The 18,446-nt window shown below is 46.4% G+C and overlaps 1 protein-coding gene across 1 annotated transcript in view; it reads right to left on the bottom strand.

Annotated features, from left to right (window-relative positions):
• esr2a (estrogen receptor 2a) overlaps positions 1–18,446 on the bottom strand; it is a 223,856-nt gene that overhangs the window by 124,715 nt on the left and 80,695 nt on the right. Inside the window, exons 2-3 of the mRNA XM_041214795.1 lie at positions 12,398–12,880; positions 3,625–3,782 (exon numbers count right to left, since the gene is read on the bottom strand). Coding sequence (XP_041070729.1) covers positions 3,625–3,782; positions 12,398–12,880 — 641 coding nt within the window. The remainder of the gene's footprint in view (positions 1–3,624; positions 3,783–12,397; positions 12,881–18,446) is intronic.

Below are 18,446 nucleotides of genomic sequence, written 5' to 3'. Positions count from 1 at the left end.
GGGGTTGTCCTGATAAGTGCAAGACAAAAAGCTTCAACAAAATGTCTCTTTTCAGCAACACTCAGGTTCTGTCCTACCAAACAACCGTTAATCACCTTTAATGCCTCAATGAGACAACCTTTATTCTTCTATTTCTCAGGGGATATAAGGCTAGTCTGCAATGACAACCTGCATTTATATAGCACCTTTAATGTAATAAAACATCCAAAAGGTAACCGGAAGGTAACTTAGACAAATCAAGCACTGGGCTAGGTGAAATCTCAGTCAAAGAAGTAGGTTTTAAAGGAGCATCCTTAGGAGGGAGGGGAGGGGTTTAATGAGGGAATTCCAGAGGTTAGGGCTTTGACAGGCAAATAAACGGTCACCAATAATGGAGTGATTAAAGCCAGGGTCAGGAAGCTGGGGGTTAAAAGTGGTAGACTAAACACAATTAAGATATTTTGAAAAGAGATTCCCTCTGCTCTCCAGCATGGCCAAGATTAACTGCAGCACTTGGACTATTAAGAAAAAGGTTTTAGTTGCCATGGAAACTGGGGATTGAATCTTCCCGTTTGGCTTCCAGTGTCACATTTACTTGGTGCAAAAATTGCTCCTCATTCAATTCTGTCACTGATTAATTTTTTAAGGTCTCTTTTGTGACTGAAAACAGAAAACAACGGATTCAGGCAATGGCTGCAGGCAGAAAGCAGCGAACAGGTGGAAGACTACAGGCCGAAGACTGCAGATAAAAAGCAGACTACAGGCAGCAGACAGTGGACCACAGAAAGGAGTCTACAGACAGCAGACAGGCAGAAGGCTACTGACAGCAGACTGTGGCTTAAGAAGCAGACTATAGGTAGCAGACAGGCAGTGGACCACACAAGTGTTCTATAGACAGTAGACAGATAATTGCAAACTGCAGACAGACAATTGCAAACTGCAGACAGATGATTGTAGACTGCAGACATTCCAACCTGAGGGAACATTCCAGACATAAACAGAAAAGTCAATGGAATCATTCTAGCGGCCCGAGTCGAACAACTGAGTGAACACAGGCACCTGATGATGCCATGTCGATAAGCAATGACTTTCAAAATCACCCCAAAATGTGTTTAATAATTCTAATTAATTGTTATAAGTATAGGTAGCCAAACTTGTTTGGTGGATATAATCCCCTCTGGTGCAAGAGCAAAACTACTTACAGCTCTTTAATAAATATTATTTGGACTCAGTACTGTACATGAGTGTAATAGTGCATAGGTTTAAATTTCACTCTCCGTACCAATGGGGATTATGATATCAAGTGCTCACTTATTTTTGGATGACACAAAACCAAATTAAAGCCTGTTAAAGAAAAGATAAATCTATTTTTGAGGTTATTTTCACAATTGCATATTTTCTCCAAGGTCATTAGCAGATTCTATAGTTTCGTTCCTTAGGGTTTGGTGGCTGCTACTTATTCCTGACAGACTGTTGCTGCTGATACCTGAGCCATTGATTTAAATGCCTGCTGGTACGATTCCACTCTCCAAAATACTTCTCTCTTAAGAATCAGGGCAGCAGACACATGGGAACACCACCACCTGGAAGTTCCCCTCCAAGTCACTCACCATCCTGACTTGGAAATATATCACCGTTCCTTCACTTTCGCTGGGTCAAAATCCTGGAACTCCCTCCCTAATAGCACTGTGGGTGTACCTACACCACATGGACTGCAGCGGCTCAAGAAGGCAGCTCACCACCACCTTCTCAAGGGCAACTAGGGATGGGCAATAACTGCTGACCCAGCCAGCGACACCCAACTTTCAAGAATATTTCTTTTTAAATCTATGTCATTGTCTCTTTCTCACACACACACACTTACTCCCCCTTTTCTCGAATGGATTCGCTCACCAGCTAACACGCTGATGGCAAGGCTCATACACCATTTTCTAACTGATTATATAACACGTTACACCGAGGCCGGGATTTTATGGCCTCGCTCCAGCATGTCGCCCCCTGGAGGAGGCGATGAGCCATATAAATCTCCATTCAGTTCGGCGGGAGCCTAATATCCCGCCGGGTGGGAGAAGCCATAAAATCCTGGCTCTAACGTTTGCTTTCCAATGTCCAACAGGAATATCTACCACACATTCTTAGGCTGGGACAGTTTTGTTTGTCCTTCCAGAGGGCTTGAGAATTCATATTGAAAATGATCAAGAGCAGAACGAGAGTCTGTCAATATAAGATAGTCACCAAAAAATCCAATTGGCAACTCAAAAGAAACTTCTTCACCCAGGCAACGGTGAGAATGTGAAACTCGCTACCAAAGGGAGTGGTTGAAGGAAACAGCACAGATACATTGAAGGTGAAGTTAGGCGAGCACATGAGAGAGAGAAGGGAATAGAGGGTTACAATGGTAAATTTAGATGAGAAAAAATGGGAGGAGGCTTGGCTGGAGCTTAAACACCGGCATGGACTGGATGGGCTGAATGGCCTGTTCCTGTACTGTAAATCCTACACAATCCTCTGTGTTTCTCTTCCCCCATCTCACAGGCCGCTCCCTGCTCAGGGGTGAAGGCCAGTATTTTGTAGTTAATTAAACCGTGATCACATTAACCAGCTAGGCCCAAGGATAAATGACCCAAGTGGCTTCCCAGAGGCTTCATCTGATCCAAACAAGTGCCTGAGAAGGGACTGGAGAGGGTCAAAGAGCTGGAGGTTAAGGAGAGTTGAGAAGCAATCAAGGTGAGCGGCTGAGATTCAGGCAGCAATTGTATTTTTCAAAAAAAAGTTTTGTTTGAACACTTTTGAATTTTAATCATAAAAATATCAGACACTTGAAAAATATACTGTTTGACTGACAGGTCAAGAATCATCCAATCGGGGAAGATTGAGTCAGTTTGCTTTCCAATTGGCTGAGGTGGTGAGGCACTAAGAGGATGACATGTTGAGCATCCAATGGTGAGAAAGTGGGGGTGGGGGAGGGAGGCCAACTGGAGGAAAAATATCATTGATGAACCTCCAGAAACACCTTCAAGCAGATTTGGCAGCCCTCTGATTCTCCCTCATTCTCCACTCTGCGGCCAAAGGAAATAGATTCTCCGCACTCAGCCTCCGAAAGGGTTCAAGGCCTGACCCTTTTCTGAATTACCCTTGAGTTTGGGAAGCCTATAGTTCCCCGTTGCTCTCTCCATGGCAACGCCTCACCCAATCAAAGTCCACATACCAACCAATCAGCACCCTTTTCTCCTATAGTATAAATTGTTGCGATTGTTTGAAATTTGGCATTCTTGCATTTGTCCTGATGAGTAGAAGATGAACAGCTTCAGCAACATGTCTCCCCTTTCAGCAATATTTAATTCCTTCAGCATTGATCACACATTAACCTTCCACACTCAAGGCAATCCAAGCCTAGTCTCTGTAAACTCATACATTTTAACCATTTCAGCTCCAGTATCATTCTTGTGAATCCAGACTGCACCCCCACCAAGACCCCTACATCCTTATATGCTCAGAACTGGGCTGGTGTATGTCCCAAGGATCTGTACAACCAGCACATCACTCTTTCTATTCCTGCTCGCTGAGATAAAGGCCAACATTCTGGTGGTATTTTTGGTAACCTGAACAAATAGATCACAAAACAAGCAGCAGAGCAGCTCTTACCTTGAATGCTTCTTTTGAAGAAGGCTTTGCATCCCTCACAGGACCAGACCCCATAGTGATATCCTGAGGCAAAATCATTGCAGACAGCACAGAAGTGTGTGTCCCGCCTGGGGCAGGCAGTGTTGACAAAGGAACCAGGTTTTTTCCTCAAGTTCTCCCTGGTGAAAAGAAAGAATTTTCATTTATATAGCGCCTTTCAGCATTCCCTCAGTACTAACCCTCCGACAGTGCAGCACTCCCTCAGTACTGACCCTCCGACAGTGCAGCACTCCCTCAGTACTGACCCTCCGACAGTGCAGCACTCCCTCAGTACTGACCCTCCGACAGTGCAGCACTGCCTCAGTACTGACCCTCCGACAGTGCAGCACTGCCTCAGTACTGACCCTCCGACAGTGCAGCACTCCCTCAGTACTGACCCTCCGACAGTGCAGCACTCCCTCAGTACTGACCCTCCGACAGTGCAGCACTCCCTCAGTACTGACCCTCTGACAGTGCAGCACTCCCTCAGTACTGACCCTCCGACAGTGCAGCACCCCCGCAGTACAGCCCCTTCAACAAGGTGACACTCCATCAGTACTGACCCTTTGACAGTACTGCACTCCCACAGTACTGACCCTTCAACAATGCGGCACTCCCTCAGTACTGACAATTTGACAGTGTGGCACTCCCTCAGTGACCAAAACTGCACACAGTATTCCAGATGTGGTCTCAACAAAGACCTGTACAACTGTATCAAGACTTCTATATTCAGGCACTCCAATCCCCTTGCAGTAAAGGCCAACATGCAATTTGACTTCCTAGTTGCTTGCTGCACCTGCATGTTAACTTTCTGTATGAGGAAGTCATACAGAGTATGACCTGTACAAACACACCCAAGTCTCTCCAAACATCAACTTCTACATGTTTCATTGTCTTTTACAAAATATTCTTCTTTTCTATTCTTTTAAAGTGAATAACCACCTCACACTTCCCTACACCATAATCCTCTGACACCCTGCAGCCCATTCCCTAACCTGTCTTTATCTCTGTGCTGCCTCCCCATGTCCTCCCACAGCTTACCTTCCTAACTAGCTTGGTATCATCAGCAAACTTAGATACGTTACTCTCTGTCTCTTTGTCTTAGACACGAATATAGATTGTAAATAGCTGAGACCCCAGCACTGACCCTTGTAGCACTCTGCCCATCACAGCCTGAAAATACTCAATTATCCCTACTGTCTGCTCCCTGCCTGCTAACCAATCCTTTATCCACGCTAATATATCACCAAGTCCAAGAGCTCTTCATTTGTGTATTAATCTTTTGCATGGCACCTTATCAAAAGTCTTTTGGAAATCCAAGTGTCGACATCTACTGGTTCCTCTTTATCTACCCTGCTAGTTCCATCTTCAAAAAAACTCCAACAAATTTGTCAAAAAATACTTCTCTTTCATAAAACTATGTTGACTTTGTCTGACCATACAATGATTTTCTAAGTGCATTGTTAAGACTTCTTTAATTCAGTAGATTCCAGCATTTCCCTGATGCCAGACCACCTGGCCTCTAGCTCCGTGTTTTCCTCAATAACGGTGTTACATTGACTTCCAATCCCCTGGCACCATGCTAGAACCAAGGGAATTTTGGAAAATGATAGCCGCTGTTCCCATTATCTCTTTCAGAAGCCTAGGATATGGGCCATCAATGTCATGGGTATTTGACAGCTTTTAGTCACTCAATTTTCTCCAGTACTTTTTCTCTGCTGATATTAATTACCATAAGTTCCCCACTCTCATTAGCCCTTAGGTTACCCCGTGTTTCTGGTATATAATTTGTATCTTTCTACCGTGAAGACAGACACAAAATATTTGTTCAACCTCTCTGCCATTTTCTCATTCCCCATGATAATTTCACCTGTCTCTGCTTCTAAGGAACCAACTTTGGCTACTTCCCTCTTTTCTTATATATTTGTAAAAGCTCTTACTATCTGTTTTTATAGAAACATAGAAACTAGGAGCAGGAGTAGGCCATTCAGCCCTTCGAGCCTGCTCTGCCATTCATTATGATCATGGCCGATCTCAATAGCCTGCTCCCGCTTTCTCCCCATACCCTTTGATCCCTTTCGCCCCAAGAGCTATACTAACTCCTTCTTGATAACATACAATGTTTTGGCCTCAACTACTTTCTGTGGTAGCGAATTCCACAGGCTCACCACTGTATCAAGACTTCTATATTCAGGCACCTCCAATCCCATTGCAGTAAACACCAACATGCAGTTGCTGGGCTCTCAAAGAGACAGAGAGTAACGTATCTAAGTTTGCCGATGATACCAAGCTAGTTAGGAAGGTAAGCTGTGGGAGGACATGGGGAGGCAGCACAGAGATAAAGACAGGTTAGGGAATGGGCTGCAGGGTGTCAGAGGATTATGGTGTAGGGAAGTGTGAGGTGGTTATTCACTTTAAAAGAATAGAAAAGAAGAATATTTTGTAAAAGACAATGAAACATGTAGAAGTTGATGTTTGGAGAGACTTGGGTGTGTTTGTACAGGTCATACTCTGTATGACTTCCTCATACAGAAAGTTAACATGCAGGTGCAGCAAGCAACTAGGAAGTCAAATTGCATGTTGGCCTTTACTGCAAGGGGATTGGAGTGCCTGAATATTGAAGTCTTGATACAGTTGTACAGGTCTTTGTTGAGACCACATCTGGAATACTGTGGAATCTCCTCATCTCAGTCCTAAATGGTCTACCCCATATCCTCAGACTGTGACCCCTGGTTCTGGACTCCCCCACCATCGGGAACATCCTTCCTGCCTCTACCCTGTCTAGTCCTGTTAGAATTTTATGGGTTTCTGTGAAATCCCCTCTCATTCTTCTGAACTCCAGTGAATATAATCCTAATCGACTCAATCTCTCCTCCATATGTCAGTCCTGTCATCGCAGGAAGCAGCCGGGTAAACCTTCGCTGCACTCCCTCTATAGCAAGTACATCCTTCCTCAGATAAGGAGACCAAAACTGCACACAATATTCTGGGTGTGGTCCCACCAAGGCCCTGTATAATTGCAGCAAGACATCCCTGCTCCTGTACTCGAATCCTCTCGCTATGAAGGCCAGCATACCATTTGCCTTCTTTACCACCTGCTGCACCTGCATGCTTACCTTCAGCGACTGGTGTACAAGGACACCCAGGTCTCGTTGCACATTCCCCTCTCTCAATTTATAGCCATTCAGATAATAATCTGCCTTCCTGTTTTTGCTACCAAAGTGGATAACCTCACATTTATCCACATTATGCTGTATCTGCCATGCATTTGCCCACTCACTCAGCTTGTCCAAATCACACTGAAGCATCTCTGCATCCTCCTCACAGCTCACCCTCCCCCCCAGCTTTGTGTCATCTGCAAATTTGGAGAATTACGTTTAGTTCCCTCATCTAAAGCATTAATATATATTGTGAATAGCTGGGGTCCCAGCACAGATCCCTGCGGTACCCCACTAGTCACTGCCTGCCATTCGGAAAAAGACCCGTTTATTCCTACTCTTTGTTTCCTGTCTGCCAACCAGTTTTCTATCCATCTCAATACACTACCCCCAATCCCATGTGCTTTAATATTTCTTGCTAATTTACTCTCTCATCTATTTTTCCCTCCTTGACTGACATTTTTCTGGTTTCTAAAACTCTCCTAACCCTCAGGCTGACTATTATTCTTCACAACATTAGTTCAAACCATCTCCTCCAGAACTCTTTTTCTTCTAAAGTTTGGAAGGACGTTGCTTTATTTGGACACTTGAGATTTTTTTTTAAAGAGATCATTAGTCTACCTTGGCCTGTGAGCTAGCATGCCTTTTCCAAGAGATCATCAGACCAGGATGGCCCTTGAGGGGACGGAGCTGTTTGCTTATTGAACTGCAATTACTGCGATTGAAGGGGGAAAAAAACTGGTTTAAAGGCAAGGCCTGGTGATTTACTGGTAATCACCTGATGGAGGAGTTTTAATTTTTGATTTTTTTTTAAAACTCAGTTGGGAATGAACGGAGAAAGTGAAGCTGCCCAGCTCTCACTCTCCTCGTCTTGCCTGAAATATAGTGGCTATCAATATCCAGCTAGGAATCTAATCTCAGTGGAACTTGTCTGTCTTTGGCAACCCAAGAGGCTGAGATGAGAATGATTGATTTGGCTCATTTTCCTCCAAGCCGAAGCTCCGTTGGTGAGAACCTCCAGGCATCTACAAGGACTGGTGATGTGTCTTCATATGAAAGAGCTCCAGATTGACAATGTCAAAACCCTGCAAACTTTATCCTTTGTGTTATAAAGCCTTTTCCCAAGCCACCCATCTCTGCAGATGTTCAATCTCTTTGTCCTTTGTGTGTGTGTCTGTCTGTGCGTGCGCGCGCGCGCGCGCGTCTGTCTGTGCGTGCGCGCGCGCGCGCGTCTGTCTGTGCGTGCGCGCGCGCGCGCGTCTGTCTGTGCGTGCGCGCGCGCGCGCGTCTGTCTGTGCGTGCGCGCGCGCGCGCGTCTGTCTGTGCGTGCGCGCGCGCGCGCGCGTCTGTCTGTGCGTGCGCGCGCGCGCGCGTCTGTCTGCGCGCGCGCGCGCGCGTCTGTCTGTGCGTGCGCGCGCGCGCGCGTCTGTCTGTGCGTGCGCGCGCGCGCGCGCGCGTCTGTCTGTGCGCGCGCGCGCGCGCGCGTCTGTCTGTGCGCGCGCGCGCGCGCGCGTCTGTCTGTGCGCGCGCGCGCGCGCGCGTCTGTCTGTGCGCGCGCGCGCGCGCGCGTCTGTCTGTGCGTGCGCGCGCGTGTGTGCCTGTGTCTGCGTGTGCGCGCGCGCGCGTGCCTGTGTCTGCGTGTGCGCGCGCGCGCGTGCCTGTGTCTGCGTGTGCGCGTGCGCGTGCGTGCGCGTCTGTGTCTGTGTCTGCGCGCGCGTGTCTGTGTCTGCGCGCGCGTGCCTGTGTCTGTGTCTGCGCGCGCGCGCGTGTCTGTGTCTGCGCGCGCGTGTCTGTGTCTGTGTCTGCGCGCGCGTGTCTGTGTCTGTGTCTGCGCGCGCGTGTCTGTGTCTGTGTCTGCGCGCGCGTGCGTGTCTGTGTCTGCGCGCGCGTGCGTGTCTGTGTCTGCGCGCGCGCGTGTCTGTGTCTGCGCGCGCGCGTGTCTGCGGGCGCGCGTGTCTGCGGGCGCGCGTGTCTGCGGGCGCGCGTGTCTGCGGGCGCGCGCGCGTGTCCGCGCGCGTGTCTGCGGGCGCGCGCGCGTGTCCGTGCGCGCGCGTGTGCATGTGTGTGCATGTATGTGCGTGCGCATGTGTGCGTGTGTGCATGTGTGCATGTGTGCATGTGTGCATGTGTGCGTGTGTGCGTGTGTGCATGTGTGCATGTGTGCGTGTGCGTGTGCGCGCGTATGTGCACGTGCGTGCATGTGCGTGTGCATGCGTGCGCGTGCATGCATGTATGTGCGTGCATGTATGTGCGTGCGTGCGTGCATGTGCGTGCATGTGCGTGCGTGCGTGCATGTGCGTGCGTTTGCTGAGGGATTTTAAAAGGGATGGATAGTTACACTTCCAGATTACAAATTGTGTGTTACCCAGTTCTTGCAACTTGTTTGAAAAAGAAGTTTCATTTTATAAGAAACTATTCTGAGTTTATTGAAAGGAGCCTGGTTAAAGTCTCTGTTATTCTGGCTCTAACAGTAGCGAAGGTAAATAATTGGCCATGTTGGTGTGTGAATTAAACTTTTAAACTAATGGTACAACCTGCGGGGTAGCGGGGCTAGATAAACTGCGCACTCCTCCCATCCGGTCATTACATGTTACAAGTATTTTTTCTATTAATCTAATGTTATCCTTGACTTCACTTGTAAGCCACAAATTAATCTTTATAGAGTCACAGGGCACAGAGACAGGCAGTCAGCCCATCTGATTCATGCCGGCTCTCTGTAAAACAATTCAGTCAGACCCATTCCCCACTGTCTCCTCATGGACTAAAAGTTTATTTCCCTCAAATGCTTATCCAATTTCCTTTCGAAATCATTGGTCATCTCTACTTCCACCATCATGGGCAGTGAGTTCCAGATCATTACCACTCGATGTGTGAAAAATTTCTTTCTCACATTGTCCCTGTATCTCTTGCCCCAAACCTCTTAAATCTGTGACCTTAGCCCTTTCGCAGTCGGCTACCGGGAACAGTTTTCCTTTGTCTACCTTATCTAAACTTGTCATAATCCTATACCCCTCTATCAGATCCCCCCTCAAACCCCACAAAGGGGAACCATCCCAGCTTCCCCAACCTAACCTTGTAACCAATACACTCCCCAACCCCTCCCCCACCATCCCCTGGACCCATTCTGGTAAATCTCCTCCGCACCCTCTCAAGGACCCTCACATCCTTCCTAAAGTGTGGTGACCAGAACCGGCCACAATACTCTAGTTGGGGCCTAACCAGAGCTTTATAAAGGTTCAGCATAACTTCCCTGCTTTAGCACTCAATGCCTCTATTTATTAAGCCCAAGATCCCGTCTGTTTGCTAACTACTGTTCAATATGTCCCACCACCTTAAAAGCTCTGTGCACGCATTTCCCCAGGTCCCATAGCCTCAGTAGAAGGCGGTCATCAAGTCTAGATTGACTCTCCTGACATCTTGAGCCAAAAGCATCATCCATGAAATTGCATCTGTCATCATTTGTGCTGAGATTTTGTTTTCCAATGGAATGTATTTTTGTTCAAGGTTTTGTATTTTTTTTTAAACGTTTCCCCCTGTTTATTTACTGCCAGACATTTTAGTCCATGTGCCCATTAAAACTTAGTAAGCTCCTCACTCATACTAAGATCATTCACTTTGCCTAAGTTCAAGCCTCCTGTTTGGGACTGGAGAATGTCGCTCTCAAATTGAACATGGAGTTCAACTGCATTATGATGAATTTTTTCCAGTGGATTTTTTACTAGGAGATTACTGACATACACAGCCTCGTTACACAATACCAGATCTCAAACAGCTTTGTCCTCAGTCAGTCCCACAATGCTTCACTCCAGCAAATTGTCACAAAAACTTTCTACAAACTCATCTTCAAATCACCTTCACAAATTTGATTGGTCCAGTCTATATAAAGATTAAAGTCCCCCACAGTTATTATATTGGCTTTGTTACAAGCTCCAGTTATTTCTCTCTCGATAATATTTTTAATGATATAACTACTGTTAGGTGGTCTAAAAATTCCTCGCAGCAGCACTTGCTGAGCTGTTTATTACACTGGAAGAATTCTACCAGAGTTCTACATGTCTTCCAGGTGCAATGGAGAGAGAGCTTTACTGTATATCTAACTCTGTGTTGTACCTGTCCTGAGAGTGTTTGATAGGGACAGTGTAGAGGGAGATTTACTCTGTATCTAACCCCGTGCTGTACCTGTCCTTGGAGTGTTTGATGGGGACAGTGTAGAGGGAGCTTTACTCTGTATTTAACCCCGTGCTGTACCTGTCCTGGGAGTGTTTGATGGGGACAGTGTAGAGGGAGCTTTACTCTGTATCTAACCCCGTGCTGTACCTGTCCTGGGAGTGTTTAATGGGGACAGTGTAGAGGGAACTTTACTCTGTATCTAACCCCGTGCTGTACCTGTCCTGGGAGTGTTTAATGGGGACAGTGTAGAGGGAACTTTACTCTGTATCTAACCCCGTGCTGTACCTGTCCTGGGAGTGTTTAATGGGGACAGTGTAGAGGGAACTTTACTCTGTATCTAACCCCGTGCTGTACCTGTCCTGGGAGTGTTTGATGGGGACAGTGTAGAGGGAACTTTACTCTGTATCTAACCCCGTGCTGTACCTGTCCTGGGAGTGTTTAATGGGGACAGTGTAGAGGGAACTTTACTCTGTATCTAACCCCGTGCTGTACCTGTCCTGGGAGTGTTTGATGGGGACAGTGTAGAGGGAGCTTTACTCTGTATATAACCCCGTGCTGTAAATGGTCTCTGAGCCTACGTTAGATACAAAGTAAAGACCCTTGTATCCTTTCCTTTGACTCCTCAATATGGATTCCAAGGAACCTTATTGTATTTATATCTAGTGTCTAATTTCCAGAACTGCTAATGTTTTAAGCTAGTGAAGGCTGAAGGTTTAATGGGAATTCATGACTCCTGCACAACTGTTTCTTATCAATTGGAAATGGATTTGAATTTGACCAAACTCACCTCATCTTGGACTCTCCAACTAAAGGATATTGTCTCCTCCTTCTATTATAACCAGGTCAAACATGAAAGGGCAATGGTGTGGCTGAATATTGGAAGTTACTCTACCCTTTGCAATCTTGCTGTCTTCACCATGGACCAGACAACAGCCTGTATTGACCTCTTGTCTGTAAATATATTACAAAATGACCCAAGATGCTTTACACAAGGTATTTACTCTACAAAATCTGCCACTGAGCCATATATTAGGATACCAGGCAAATCTTGATCAAAGAGGCAGCTTTAAGGATTGTCTTGCAGAAGAAGAGAAAGAGAGGTGGAGAGGTTTGAGGAGAAAATTCTCGAGTTTAGGGATCAGGGAACTGAAAGCAGGTTCACCAATGGCAGGGTGATTAAAACTGGGGAGTGCCAAGGCCAGGCTGGAGCAGTGTAGAGAGCTGGGAGGGTAACAGGGATGGAGAAGGTTACAGAGTTAGGGAGGGATGAGGCCATGGAGGAGACATACACAAGGTTGTGATTTTAAATTTGAGGTATTTCTGGACCGGGAGCCAATGTAGGTGAGCGAGTACAGAGGTGATGGGTGAACAGAGCTCGGTGTGAGTTAGGAGACTAACAGCAGTCTAGGCCTAGTTTTCTTTCTTACCTGTTCAGCTGATGTTGCTCTCCTGATCTCAGGTCATCCCAAGGACTCTTGGCTGGTTCAGCATACATGATAGGCTGTTGACAGTGTAGTGTTATGGGAGAAACATGGCCAGGAGAGGACCAGTACATCGAAGGACTCAAACTCTGCCTCACAACCGTGCCATCCGGTCCACCAGTGTCGTTGGGCATGCTGTATCCCAGTATGGAGGGACGATAGAAGGCCAGTGAGGGGTATTCATTTGGTGAAGGAATGCAAATAGGAGCATGCTCAGACAGACTTGGCACCGAACTACTGTACTGGGGCTGACTGGGTCCAGCCGGAGGAGAGTTTTTAATCTGGGTTTCTATTGGCCCAGCTCGAAGTTCTTGTAGCTCAGTCATCGAGGATTCTTTCATCGGCGGCGTTGCCATGTTTGAAGTGCAGGCCCCTCGGAGAAAGAACTTGTTTGGAGATCTTCGCTCATAAAACCATTGTGTCTTCTCACTGGGGAAGAAAGAACAGGAAGAAAAACAGTAATTTCTCTCCTAAAATAAAAACTGTAAAACATAAGCAGAGAGTGAGGAGGCAGCAGGATGGCCTCATGGCTTCTTGGGGTGGTCTCTATCGGGGTGGTCTCTATCGGGGTGGTCTCTATCGGGGTGGTCTCTATCGGGGTGGTCTCTATCGGGGTGGTGGCTATCGGGGTGGTGGCTATCGGGGTGGTGGCTATCGGGGTGGTCTCTATCGGGGTGGTGGCTATCGGGGTGGTGGCTATCGGGGTGGTGGCTATCGGGGTGGTCTCTATCGGGGTGGTCTCTATCGGGGTGGGCTCTATCGGGGTGGGCTCTATCGGGGTGGGCTCTATCGGGGTGGGCTCTATCGGGGTGGTGGCTATCGGGGTGGTGGCTATCGGGGTGGGCTCTATCGGGGTGGGCTCTATCGGGGTGGGCTCTATCGGGGTGGTGGCTATCGGGGTGGTGGCTATCGGGGTGGTCTCTTTCGGGGTGGTGGCTATCGGGGTGGTGGCTATCAGGGTGGTGGCTATCAGGGTGGTCTCTATCGGGGTGGTCTCTATCGGGGTGGTCTCTATCGGGGTGGTCTCTATCGGGGTGGTGGCTATCGGGGTGGTGGCTATCGGGGTGGTGGCTATCGGGGTGGTGGCTATCGGGGTGGTCTCTATCGGGGTGGTGGCTATCGGGGTGGTCTCTATCGGGGTGGTGACTATCGGGGTGGTGACTATCGGGGTGGTGACTATCGGGGTGGTGACTATCGGGGTGGTGGCCTTGTGGCCTGTCGGAGTGGCCTGGCAGTCTTTAGGGTGGCAGTGTTGTTGATTTTGAGCCAAGTAGTGCCAGGGAAGGTATTGTCCTCACACTGTGTACAGTGCCAGGGAAGGTAATGTCCTCACAATGCCCTGGTGAGCGCACACCTGGAGCACTGGGTACAGTTCTGGACACCACGTCTTAGGAAGGATATATTGGCTTGGGACGTATTCCAGCACAAATTGGATTCATTAGATTAGGTTAGTTTATGGGGCGTGTTTACATAAACTAGTGTTATCCTCCCTGGTTTATGGATGGTTAAAGGGTGATGTGCATTAAGGCTTTTAGGCTTTTGATAGAAATTGATAGGTTAGAGCGAGAGAGACTCATTCTGCTGGTGTCCAGAACGTGGTGACATCAGGTCAGAGCCAGGTCACTGAGGGGAGAAATGAGGAAACATCTCTTCATGCAGAAGGTGGTCGGAGCATGTAACTCCCTTCCACCAAAAGCAGGAGATGCCAGCTCAATTAATAATTTAAAATCTGTGATCACTCACTGGTTGTTATATTAGGGTAAAATTGGATCTGGAGGCCAGGCTGGTATATGGAGTTAGGATATAGATTAGAAGTAGTCCCAATGAATGGTGGGGAAGGCTTGAGGGGCTGAATGGTCAACTCCTGTTCCTATTTCTTATATTCTAAGGAATCAGTGAACAGAGAATTCGCTCCTAACATGTCTTTCCTTCTCTTTCAGCTTTCCCCTGGTCACACAGAGTGGCCACAATAGGGCACCTGAATCTCAGCCATCCTTCTCTGGATTTGGGGGGTGGTTTTACAGCCAGATGCCCTTCCTACCGCTAACCCTCTCCCGCAGTTATTCAGGCTTGGAACCAGCTCCAGCCCACGCTGGGCTTGCCGCCACCAGTGGCTGCAGTTAGCCCTTCGTTGTGTAAAAAAGTCTGCCCTGTTTTGCAGGCACTGAATTCAAAAGCAACAGCTCTAAGGCATACAAAAGCATGATACCAAATTAAAGTTAACATGTCTCTACAATTTGACGAACTAATCCAAATCCTTCTGTAATTTTTTTTATTCATTCATTCGCTGGCTGGCCCAGTATTTATTGCCCATCCCTAATTGCCCCTTGAGAAGCTGCCTTCTTGAACCGCTGCAGTCCATGTGGTGTAGGTACACCCACAGTGCTGTTAGGGAGGGAGTTCCAGGATTTTGACCCAGTGACAGTGAAGGAACGGTGATATATTTCCAAGTCAGGATGGTGAGTGGTTTGGAGGGGAACTTGCAGGTGGTGGTGTTCCCATGCTGCCCTTGTCCTTCTAGATGGTAGTGGTTGTGGGTTTGGAAGGTGCTGTCTAAGGAGCCTTGGTGAATTCCTGCAGTGCATCTTGTAGATGGTACACACACTGCTGCTACTGTGCATCGGCAGTGGAAGGAGTGAATGTTTGTGGATGGGGTGCTAATCAAGTGGGCTGCTTTGTCCTGGATGGTGTCGAGCTTCTTGAGTGTTGTGGGAGCTGCGCTCATCCAGGCAAGTGGGGAGTATTCCATCACACTCCTGACTTGTGCCTTGTAGAAGGTGGACAGGCTTTGGGGAGTCAGGAGGTGAGTTACTCATTGCAGTATTCCCAGCCTCTGACCTGCTCTTTTAGCCATAGTACTTATATGGCTAGTCCAGTTCAGTTTCTGGTCAATGGTAACCCACAGGATGTTGATAGTGGGGGATTCAGCGATGGTAATGCCATTGAATGTCAAGGAACAATGGCTAGATTCTCTCTTATTGGAGATGCAAACATACGAACTAGGATCAGGAGTAGGCCACTTGGCACATTGAGCCTGTTCTGCCATTCAATAGGATCATGGCTGACCTGACTGTAAACTCAACTTCATATTCCCACCTACTCCCATATAACAATTCTCCCCCTTGTTTAGCAAGAACCTACATACCTCTGCCTTAAAAATATTCAAAGACTCAGCTTGCACCTATTTTGAGGAATGTTGTTCCAAAGAGCGTCAACCCACAGAGAGAAAAAAATTCTCTTCATCTCTTTTAAATGGGTGGCCCATTATTTTTAAACAGGGACTCTACTTCTAGATTCTCCCACAAGAGGAAACATCATCTCCATTTCCACCTTGTCAAGATCCCTCAGGATCTTATACGTTTCAATCAAGTTGCCTCTTACTCTTCTAAACTCCAGCGGATACAAGCCTAACCTGTCCACCCTTTCCTTATAAGGCAACCCACCCATTCCTGGTATTAGTCTAGTAAATCTTCCTGAACTGCTTTTAATGCATTTACATCCTTCCTTAATTAAGGAGACCAATACTACATACAATACTCCGGATCTGGTCACACCAGTGCCCTGCATAACTGAAGCATAACCTCCCTACTTTTGTCTTCAATTCTCCTCACAATGAACAATAACATTCCATTAAATTTCTGAATGACTTGCTCTACTTGCAGTTAGGAAATAGAGATAGTTTAAGTCAGTTATATTTGTACTTTTTGGGTGTTAGGAATGAGTTTTAGCTTTAATGTTTAAGTTTGCTTTGTATTATTGTATCTGTGTGTTAAGAAAAGGTCAACTTGAATTTTGGTTCCACTTTAAAAGGTGTCTACATTTCTAATGAAAGTTTTACAAGTGTTGTGGTTAAGTTAAACAAACAAACAAGAGTTTGCCTAGCAACAAGGGTCCAGAGAGGCAGGTCCCTCCCACTGACACACACAGGAGAAGCAATAAACAGCAGTTTGATTTGGAAGCTGTTTGAGTTCAGCTGGTTTTGAAAGTAGCTACCAGGAAAGACTGGAGCGAAGGGGACAGGTAGCCAGTCCCAAGCTAAAGAAAAAAACTCAAAATCCAGGGAGTAGAACAGGAGAAAGTCCCAAGAAGACCTTCTAGTCAAAGGAAGGACAGGAACCTGGAAAGGCCCTGATAAGTGAAGAGTGAGGGGCAGAGAGGAAGGCTCCAAGCTTAGGTTAAAGAGAAAAAAGTTGCAGAAAAGCAGATTTAAAGCGAAAACATCTTGAAAGAGGCAGGAAGGTCCAAAGAGACATCTGAAGGTCTGTAATTCTTTGCTATGGTCATGTTAAACAGTGGTACTATTGACAGCTAAGTCAGTGAGAAGGAGTTCGTGGAAGGCAGCTTGAGTGCATCAGGTGACCCAGGGAAGAGGAACACCAGAAAAAGAGTTTGAAACTCTGGAGATGAACCCCTGCAGAAGGCATCTGAGAAAGCATCAGTTTGGGAGAAGATTCCAAAGCGAGTTCTTAGAGAGTGGAGATTGCCAAAATGGACAGTTTCACATTTTCCACATTATACTCTATTTGTTAGATCTTTGCCCACTCACTTAACCTACCTGTATCCCTTCACATCTCACTTTCCTATCTATCTTTGCATCATCAGCAAATTTAGCAACCATATATTTAGTTCCTTCATCCAAGTCATTTATATAAATTGTGTAAATTGAGGTCCCAGCACTGATCCCTGTGACACACCACTCGTCACATCCTGCCAACCAGAAGATGAGCCATTTATGTCTGCTCTCTGTTTTCTGTTAGCCAGCCAATCTTCTATCCATGCCAATATTGTTCCCCCCTATACCATGAGCTTTTATTTTCCACAATAACTTTTGATGTGGCACCTTATCAAATGCCTTCTGGAAATCTATGTACAGTACATCCACCAGTTCCCCTTTATTCACAGCACATGTCACTGATTCCCCTTCATCCACAGCATATGTTACTTCTTCAAAGAACTCCAATAAATAAAACATAATTTCCCTTTCAGCAAACCATATTGACTCTGCCTGATTACCTTGAATTTATCTAAGTGTCCTGCTCTGATGTCTTTAATAATAGCTTCTAACATTTTCCCCAGGGCAGGTGTTAAGCTAACTGGCCTAGAGTTTCCTGCTTTCTGTCTCCCTTTCTGAATAAAGGAGTTATATTCACTATTTTGCAATCTAATGGAACCTTCCCCAAATCTAGGGAATTTTTGAAAATTAAAACCAATGCATCAACTATCTCACCAGCCACTTCTTTTAAGAGCCTAGGATGAAGTCCATCATAGTCCAGGGACTTGTCAGTTTGCAGCTCCAACAAGCTCCTCAGTACCAATTCCCTAGTGATTGTAGGGAATTGGTACTGAGGAACAACCCCCCTTCCCACCAACACCGCCCTTAAACCAGCTTATATTTCACCCCTTTCCCATTTTTACTTAGTTCTGTTGAAGGGTCATGAGGACTCGAAACATCAACTGTGCTCTCCTCCGCCAATGCTGCCAGACCTGCTGAGTTTTTCCAGGTATTTCTGTTTCTGTTTTTGCTCTAGTGATTGTAATTTTCTTGAATTCCTCCCTCCATTACATTTCCTGATTTACAGCTATTTCTGTGATGTAATTTGTATCATCTATAGTGAAGACCAATGCAAAATACCTGTTCAATTCATCTGCCATCTCCTTATTTTCCATTATTAATTCCCCAGACTCACTTTCTACAGGACCGATGCTCACTTTAACTCCTTTCTTAAAAATCTATAGAAACCCTTACTATCTATCTTTATATTTCTAGCTAGCTTTCTCATGCACTCTAATTTCCCTCCTTATTCGTCTTTTAGTCATCCTTTGCTGTTTTTTATATTTTGTCCAATCTTCTGACTGGCTTTTCATTGTTGCACAATTATATGCTTTTTCTTTAAGTTTGATGCTGTCTTTAACTTTCTTAGTTAACTATGGATGGTGATTCCTCACCTTGGAACTCTTCCTACTCGTTGGAATGTATCTATTCTGTGTATTTTGA

This window comes from Carcharodon carcharias, chromosome 20 (assembly GCF_017639515.1).
Source record: "Carcharodon carcharias isolate sCarCar2 chromosome 20, sCarCar2.pri, whole genome shotgun sequence".
NCBI classification, from domain to species: domain Eukaryota; kingdom Metazoa; phylum Chordata; class Chondrichthyes; order Lamniformes; family Lamnidae; genus Carcharodon; species Carcharodon carcharias.
The sequence above is the reverse complement of the archived record's forward strand: the minus strand, read 5'-3'. Positions and strand labels throughout refer to the sequence as shown.